Genomic DNA, 9,227 nt, shown 5'->3' with positions numbered 1-9,227 from the left:
GAAAGAATCAGTTGCTTATTTCGCATCTTAAGAGCATTTTGGTTATTCAAAATTTTGACCAATTGGGGGGAAGGTACCAGAAATAGTTGGCCGATATATTCTTTACGCCAGATCTTGGGTTAATAGAAATATTAGGATGTGGGAAATTTGTAAAGAATCGGATACTTATTTTCCATTTTATGAGCATATTGGTTATTCACAATTTTGACCTCTTTGAGGAGAAGGTACCAAAAGCAGTGGTCCAATATATTCCATCTTCCCCCCAGATCTTGTGTTAACAAAAATATTGAGATCTGTTAAATTTGAAAAGAATCGGATGCTTATTTCGCATTTTAGGAGAATTACAATTATTCCAAATTTTGACCTGTTGTGGAGGAGGTACCGGAAGAAGTGGACCGATATTTAGCATCTTTACTCCTGACCTAGCACTGATAAAAATATTGTGATGTGTGAAATTGTGAAAGAATCAGATACTTATTTCGCATCTTAAGAGTATTTTGGTTATTCAAAAATTTGACCCCTTTGTGTGGGAGGTACCAGAAGCAGTTGGCTGATACATTCCATCTTCACACCAGATCTTTGGTTAATAGAAATATTGGTATGTGGGAAATTTAAAGAGAACCGGATGAATAATTCGCATTTTACGAGCATTTTGGTTATTCAGAATTTTGACATCTTTGTGGGGGAGGTACCAGAAGGAGTAGGCCGATATATTCTATCTTCACGCCAGATCTTTGGTTAATAAAAATATTGGGATCTTTAAAATTTAAAGAGAATCGGATGCTTATTTCGTATTTTATTAGCATTTTGGTTATTCAAAATGTTGACCCCTTTGTGGGGGAGGTACCAGAAGCAGTGGACCAATATATTCTATATTCACACCAGCCCTTGTGTTAATAGAAATATTGGGATTTGGGGAAATTTAAAGAGAATCGGATGTTTATCTCGCATTTTATGAGACTTACAATTTTTACAAAATTTTGACCTGTTGTGTGGGAGGTACCAGAAGAAGTGGACCGATATATTCCATCTTCACACCAGATCTTGTGTTAATAGAAATATTGGGATTTGGGAAATTTAAAGAGCATCCGACACTTATTTCCCATTTTATGAGCATATTTGTTATTCAAAAATTTGATAACATTGTGGGGGAGGTACCAGAAGCAATGGGCTGATATATTCCAACTTCACGCCAGATCTTGTGTTAATAGAAATATTGGAATGTTGGAAATTTGAATAGAATTTGATGTTTTCTTCACCATTTTATTGTAGTTATAATTATTCAAAATTTTTGACCCGTTGTGGAGGAAGTATCAGAAGGGCTGGGTCGATATTTACCATCTTCATAACAGATCTTGTGTTAATATAAATATTAGGATTTTCCGAGTTTGAACATAATCGAATACTTATATCGCATTTTATGGGCATTTTGGTTTTTCAAAATTTTAACCTGTTGTGGTGGAGGTACCAAAAGGAGTTGTCCATTCTTTTCGTTCTTCATAACAGATCTTGTATTGGTAAAAATACTGAGGTGTGCGAAATTTGAAAGCAAGCAGGCTTCTCCATCCCATTTTCATAGAAAAAGAATTGAGACCCTGGCTATTACAAATTTTGAGCCTTTGTGAGGTAGGTAATACATAGAGTGCTCCGATGTTTTCCATGTCCCCACCCGACCTAGCACGGATACAAATATTAGGGCCTACAAAGTTTAAACAAAATCAGTGGATCCTTTCTTGTTCTATGAGCTAAAATATTTTATGTGAAAACTTTGATCTTTTATGGGGGAGGTTGCGTAAGAAGTGGACCGATATTGTCCATCTCCGAACTCGAACCAAGTTTGATAATAATATTACGATGTATCAAGCTTGGACCAAGTCGGCTACTTTCTTCGAGAGTTATTGGACACACAAGACAGCCAAATAACCACACAGACACCCCTAGATCGACTCCAAATGTCCTGAAACGGATTTAATCCAAAGAAACCTTGAATCTAAAATCGTTATTTCGATGAGACACGTTTTGGCCGTACCAAATGATATAGAGGGCCATATGGCTGATGAAATAAAAATCAAATTTAAAAAAATGACAATTCCAGTTCCAACGATGACATTGAGTTTCGAAAAAAAAAGACTTCCAAAAGAAACCTGGTTAGAGATTCCAAAAACAGGATATGCCTTCCGTTTTAATTTTCTGTGAAGCCATTAATTTTCATAGGTTGTGTGGAAATATCTTGGCTATCAGAAAATTTTCGACTTTACTTTGTCTGTCCTCAAAGAGATCTTTCGATCCTTTGGTTTTGCTTCTTATGTCTGAAATAAAAAAAAAACATGAAGTTGTCTATTGAACTGTTTACACTTTATTTAGCCAAATTACAACGATATCCTTAAAAAACTGCAACTCAATATCATCTGTCTCTCCCTACTCTCTCTCTTTTCCCTCCCTTACTGATTATTATTCCCCCGCGGCCCGTTTTCGCACCTCTTCCAAATATTTTTTCAACAACATTGCAAACTTATCATCCATATGCTGATAATATTCCGCCTTATCCTCCTTGGGATGATGTTGTTTACGATGTTTGGGTATTTTCGTAACCGTATCGAATGTCTCCAAGCAACAAGGACACGTGTACAAATCCACTTTACGATGTTGCCTGGCCAAGTGTTCGATTATGTGACGTTCATCGTTAAATGATCTCTTACAATCGATACATTGGTATGTCTTTTGAGTAGTCCTTGGTCCTGGGCAATGATGCCGCATTTTGGCATACTTCCGTTGGCAAATATCACAATAATATACGGCAGGATGATTTTTGTGCACAATCCAATAATGATCGTAATAGGAGGTAATGAATTTGGACCTATGATCACACATACTACACGGATGCATGGTATAACCCTTGTCAGTCTTTAACACATTCACGGGATGGTCGAGGGAATGTTTTTCGGCGTAATGTTTCAGCTGATCTTCGTATGATAAACTCCGTAGACCACATAGTTTACAATCGTGACGAGTTTTGTTGCATCTAATGTAATTCCTGCGAGTCAATCCTTGGGATTTTCGGGCCATATGCAGCGTGGGATTGGGTGGATCTTCACTCTCCGAATCTATTTCGACAATAATAATTGGAGATTCTCCACGGCTCGATGGTGATGTTAAGTCTGTGGTTGTGGTGTCATATCCTCCACTCGGTGATTGTTGCAATAGATCTAATGTTGTCACCGTGGAGTCGGATTGTATCTGAATCGCGGACGGTAACTCTGTGTTGTTTGGATAGTTGTCTTTCGACATAGCTATTGTTGAGCTAAGTAGCACTGTTCCACCGCCACCTGCCATTGTTTCCATAGGTTCAGGACTGCTTCCATCATTTGCACCTTTTTCCAATTTAGGTACCAATATATCGAGCAGTTTCAATTGGGCCAATTGTATGGCCGCCTCAAAGCTATGAAAATCCGAAATTTTTTGCCAGCACTGAGAACAAAGGTTACATAAATATGCCGCTTCGTTCAAATTGATAATCTAAAAGAAAGAGAATTGATTTTTAATTTTTTTTTGTAATCCATTAGCTGCGGAACAAATGGGGAATGGTGTTATGCGCACTTTAAAGCTTCAGTTTCAAGAGTAAATATTCGAAATTATTAATAAATAAAATTATATTTTGTTGGATAGTCATAAACAAAAATTTAAAAAAAAAATCGGATTTCGGATTTATTAAAAATCCTATTGGACTTCTATCAAAAAATTTCTCCCTTGGACGTCTCTTATAGAAGACTTACAGATTTTTTCCTTTAGAATATCAACTAGCCTTCTTATAGAACAAAATATCGTATCCCAGAAGCCTCCTAGAAAAGGGTGAATAGGGCTTCTTTATGGTTTCCTTTTAGTTCCCTGAGAACACATTATGATCCTACTATACAGGGTGAGATAAAAAAAAAACATTTTTTTTAAATTTTATTGAATGAAAGCAAAATATGTCGGAAATGGCATGAAATTTTAGAATAAGTTCAGATTTATTCGAATTGATCACTTTTGGCACGAATTACGGCTTTCAAACGGCAAATGAAACGGTCACACGCTGTCCGAATATTGCTCTGCTGTATTTTGGCCCATTCCCGACGAAGCGCTTGCTTGAGGTGATCGACACTTTGGTATTTTTTAGTGCCAACCTTGCTTTCCAAAATACTCGCGACACAATAGTCCAACGGATTGGTATCCTCTGATTTTGGTGGCAATTGTGCGCTGGAAATGAAGCGAGGAACCTCATTTTGTAACCATTCTTGTGGGTGGCGCGTGCTGAGTGCAATGGTGCTGAGTCCTGTTGGAATGTCCAAGGTCTGCGGCCAAAATGTTTGCGTGTCCAAGGCTTTAATACACCTTCCAGAATATTTTCACGATAATATTCGGCATTTATTCTGATGCCATGGTCGATAAATAGGATCACCATGGCCGGCGCTTGAGTTCTGGTGGCCAACAGAAGGTGCATATTTTCAGTTTTCAAAAAGGGACCATTTGAACTTCGCCTCTTCTGTGAGAATATTTTACCAAAAGTTTTTACAAAAAGCAGTAATGCCAAATTTCAAAATATCGACTTTTGGGTTTTCATTGAAAGACCTTGGGATCTTAGAAGACTTTATGTTTTGATAGTTCAAAATGGTCCATTTTTGCATTTCAAAAAACCGGCTACCAAAAAACCGAGATGCTTGGTCTTTTTTGTTAGAACCATTTCACTGATCTTAATCTTCGCCTTCAAATTATTTCTCTCGTTTCAAAACAAACACATTCTTCATTGAAATATCATCCAAATATCCAGTTTATTTTTCCAAAAAAAAAAAATCAACACAATTAACTTATGGGCTCCCCACAACCATTAAATCATCATCGTCATCATTCGTTTTCCTTCGCTGCGACGTTTGAGCTTCCTTCTCACCGCCCACTTTTCTCTTCGACGAATCTCGATATCTGCGACGATCTCGTATTCGTATTAAATCACCAACATAATGTTGATAGGTATTTTTGGTTTTCGCCAAATATTCCTTCAATAGCTTATCGAATTTATAATCCATGTGGAGATAATAGTCCGCCTTCGCTTCATTGGGATGATGTTGTTTACGGTGTTGGGGTATTTTGGTGACAGCATCAAATGTGACCAGACAACAGGGGCAGGTGTACAAATCGATTTTGCGATGTTGCGCAGCCAAGTGCTCGATTACTTCACGTTCCGTGTCAAAGGAACTGTCACAGTCCGAACAATCGAATTTTTTCCCACCGGACGATGAGTTTAAGACAGAAGAAGAATCGTTTTGCTTTTCTGATGATGCGCCTGGGCAGATATGTTCAGAGAATGGATATGTTTTATCGCACGCATCACAATGGTATACGCTTTTTAGGTGCTGATGTTCGAACCAATAGTGATGGTAGTACGACAAGACGGATGCCGCCTTGTTGCTGCACAAATGACATGGATACTTTGGACGTCCTTCGGAGTTTTTAATCGGCTTAATGGGCCGTCCGGTAGAGTGCTTTTCGGAGTAATGTTTCACTTGAAGCTGGTACGATGACTGTTTGTCACCGCATATTTTACAATGGAATTGTATATGCTCCGGATGGACTTTGGAGACATGCAGCTTTAGACTAGATCTGCCGCCATAAAGCTTGCCACACAAATTGCACTTGAATGAATTGGGATTCTTGTGCAGCAGAGCATGCTCGTTGGCACAACGCAATTGGATTAAACGAGAACAACATATAATATAGATTGGCGCCTTTGGATGGCGCTCGATAAAGTGATTTTCTAATTCTGAAATGGTTTGGCATACGGTTTCGCATGTGCCGCATTTGATTTGTGGCAGCCATTGCTTAAGAAACTCATTCAGTCTACCGATTCTTGTGCCATTTAGTTGATCCGAAATGGCTGGTGAGACTTTCATTTGGGCAACTGTTTTACATGTGTTTAGTTTTTTGTGTTTGTTGGGCTGCACTTCATTGTCGGAATCAAGATCAATGATTTCAATTGGTGTTTCGCTGTCAGACGGCGATGGTGTCGCCTCCATGGAGCGATCGTCTTCTAATGACATATTTGCCACAGAAGATGGGCCCTGTTCGGATGCATTATTGTCATCGTTATTATCAGTAGCTTCATTTATGGGTGTTTTGGATACATCCTCTTGGTCCTTTTGAACAACGCCGGGTTTTTCAAGCAAATTCGTAAGTGTTGGAAAATTGTTCGCGAGTTGAGCATCATTTCTTGTATCAGTTTCTTTTTTTGGTGCCTTTATTTCGAGCAGTTTCAATTGTGCCAGTTGTATGGTTGTCTCGAAACTGTGAAATTCTGAAAGATATCGCCAGCATACGGAACATATCGAAGTTAGGTATTTGGCCTCAAATATATTGACAATCTAAAAGGAAAAGTATTGGAATTTATTGAAACTGCAGCCAGTTGTTCAATTTCATTAGGGTATAACTATATTAGTAGCTCCCTATAATAAGCGACATGGAATTCGGGTCTAATAAAAAATGTTAGCAATATGTTTCTCCTTGGCGTTTGAATACAAAACCACTTTCTTGTAAGCAGGACGACTTCTGATATTTTAAGATGGGAAAGGGAGTATACCATCCAGCCTATGATACCGGGCATAAAATGGGCTACTTAACTATGGTCACAACCTTATAGTTTTATAATGACTAGATATTTATACAAATCAACATCAAAAGACAGCCGAATATGTCGATTCGTTTTCATTAAAAAATATAAACTTCTGGGAACTACTTGAAATGCTTTTCGTTGCAGGACTTTCTTTTGTGAAGAGATTTAATGTTGAGAAATAAAATAGTGGAAAAATCTTTTTTTTGTTTTGTTAGAGCCATACTTTTTCGGCGTCGGTTCGAGGACATATGAAAATATTCATATTATTTTTAAACATAAAAAAGTAGGTAAAAAACCATAACAGCTTACCTGGGGATGGAAATATTTACAGGTAATTTCATGTAGGACATTGGCTCGGCCGTTTTCATCGTACAGGGGTTTACCATCCTCAAAATTATTTACACATAGACGGCAGACTTTAGTGTAATCCATGGTGGAACTGAAATATGAAATTTAAACAATTACAAATAAGTTAATTTAATTTTGCCTTTTTTAAATAAATTGCAAATATGCTTCTCAATACCTAGGACATTTACTGTGTGGGCTAACTTCTGTTCAAAATAACACATTACACATTCTATCAGTGTAAGCAGTTATCTATCGTCAGTCTGTCTTCTTGCAAAAACATTGGCTGACTGACTGAATGACTAGCTAGCTAGATAGGTATTGGCGGCAGCATGTGTTGATTCTATGTGAAGTTTTTTCCCTGCATTGATGTGCAAGGAGCATAAACGTGTTTGTGTGTGTGTGGGTTTAGTTCATGAAAATCGCATTACTTCCGTTAATGTTTTGGCACGTTTCTACTGCAAAAGTATGCGCATAAATCAGACGACAAACTCAACTCAAACTTAACTGATGTGAACATAAGCCTTCATATGGTTACATTAGCACAAAGTCGATGAGAAAAAAAATGGTTTTACACCCAACACACATGAAGGCATGCATCCCCCTACGTACATACACAGCGTATTGGCAGGATAAAGTTCGATAGTTCTAAGGCTGTGGGTTCGGGGGGCAGGAGCATGTAAGGAATTAAGTTTTGCCAGCTGGTGTGCAACATTCTATAGCACTTGGATTCTTTTTCTTATTCGGTTTTCATGTTTCGCCGCAAAAACAAAGAGTTCAAAAACAAAAGTACTGAATTGCCTGGTGTGGTATTTCTTTGCAACGTGAATGGGCCTATGTTCGGAATTCGGCAAAAAAAAATCTTTCAATATTTAACCAAAGAAGGTGTTGATGTTCCCGAGGAACGTCAAAGTTTTTCCTTCTTCTACAATTCTACATTGTTTTTTGTATATGTTCCTTGCAATGATGTTTCAACACAATTGCAAGGCTTGTCATTCATTTGCAGTAGGAAGAAATAATCTCAGTTTAGTTAAGAGTTAGTTTTTTTCCATGATTTGATGTTTTTCAAATCCACAGTAATTTTTCCTCAATGAAAGTTGCTTTTAAGTTCTGTTGGGGGTAGATTGTGATGTGCCAGAAATATCTGGATGGAGGAAAGTTATTGACAGGGGATTGAGGAATATTATGTCACAACATTGAAAGGACAAAATATTTGCTGTAATTTATAACACTGTGCAATGCTCCATAATATGTCATTTATAATACCTATAACATGGGTTATTTATAATATGTAAAAAACATTGTTTGGAACCAAGAGCTCTACCTCTATCTGGTAATCATGAAGCTGTATAAGTTATGTGGGAACATTCGAATAAGTATTCCTGCAAAAATAAATGAAAAATTAATCCACAATATACAATTCGATCGAAGATTGATACCAAAGATAATTCCCTGCAGTGGGCTTATATGCAAGGGGGGTGATAATGCAAGAAATCCAACACCACCCACTCCATTCAGTCCGTCGCCTGCTCTTGTACAATTGTCACAAAGTCGGCAAATTATTCGTTATACATATTTTAATTATACATACCACCGGCCAAATGTCTTCGGTTAACTCTTTCAGTTCAATAAAATCCCAAAATTTAATATTTATGTTATTTTCAAACAAAGAAATCTTAAATTATGCCGCCAGATTCCTTTGCAGCGAAAAAAATCTCTCATTTCATTCATTCACTGAACATACACCATCAAATGTCACAGTGCGTACACTAAACACACACCCACCCGATAGGCAACAACAAAACACACACACGCAGCATCCAAAGGATGAAATAACTAAATTTTGGAAGTAATCGATTTTCATTATTTAAATCCATATTTATACCTTATTTTTCATTACATTCACAGTAATATATTTTATTTTTGAATTGTTTAATTTATATTTTACACTTGTATTCAAATTTCGCAACAAACAATCGATTTATCCAAAGGCACGAAGTAAACAGACGCTTTACGTTTGGAATGGAATCTTGTTGAATGAGTTTACGAAAGAGAGGTAGAGCAAATGCATAGAAGAGAGATCAAAAAAGTGTTGCCAATGCTGTGATATGAACATGAAATTTGGCGGTTTATTGAAATGAATTGACGTTTTGCGACAATGTTTGGGTTTTTCGACTTTATTTCAAGAAAATTTATTAGAAATCATATATTGGAAGATATTGAAAGATCAAATTAAAAAAAT

At 37.1% G+C, this 9,227-nt stretch overlaps 1 protein-coding gene across 4 annotated transcripts; it reads right to left on the bottom strand.

The window, feature by feature from the left end:
* Window positions 1-2,426: 2,426 nt before the first annotated feature.
* LOC105261971 (zinc finger protein 184) lies at window positions 2,427-8,989 on the bottom strand. Of its 4 annotated transcripts, none has more exons than XM_059124196.1 (3): window positions 8,577-8,710; window positions 6,950-7,079; window positions 2,427-3,516 (listed from the first exon to the last, which is right to left on the bottom strand). In XM_059124196.1, the coding sequence occupies exons 2-3, from the start codon at window positions 7,070-7,072 to the stop codon at window positions 2,452-2,454; spliced, it is 1,188 nt and encodes a 395-aa protein (XP_058980179.1). In that variant the 5' UTR covers window positions 7,073-7,079; window positions 8,577-8,710; the 3' UTR covers window positions 2,427-2,451. The 4 variants fall into 4 exon arrangements, with proteins under 4 accessions (XP_058980179.1, XP_011293486.2, XP_011293485.2 ...); XM_011295184.3 differs by lacking the exons at window positions 2,427-3,516; window positions 8,577-8,710 and adding exons at window positions 4,790-6,392; window positions 8,871-8,989; XM_011295183.3 differs by lacking the exon at window positions 2,427-3,516 and adding an exon at window positions 4,790-6,392 and having other exon boundaries at window positions 8,577-8,711.
* Window positions 8,990-9,227: the final 238 nt, after the last annotated feature.

The sequence above is a fragment of the Musca domestica genome, unplaced genomic scaffold (assembly GCF_030504385.1).
Source record: "Musca domestica strain aabys unplaced genomic scaffold, Musca_domestica.polishedcontigs.V.1.1 27, whole genome shotgun sequence".
NCBI classification, from domain to species: domain Eukaryota; kingdom Metazoa; phylum Arthropoda; class Insecta; order Diptera; family Muscidae; genus Musca; species Musca domestica.
The sequence above is the reverse complement of the archived record's forward strand: the minus strand, read 5'-3'. Positions and strand labels throughout refer to the sequence as shown.

Excerpts from the sequence above, each read along its gene's own strand:
- LOC105261971 (XM_011295184.3), bottom strand. The coding sequence starts at position 7,072 with ATGGATTACACTAAAGTCTGCCGTCTATGTGTAAATAATTTTGAGGAT. Across the intron at positions 6,393-6,949 it reads GTAAATATTTCCATCCCCAG|ATTGTCAATATATTTGAGGC; the intron begins GTAAGCTGTTAT and ends TTTTCCTTTTAG.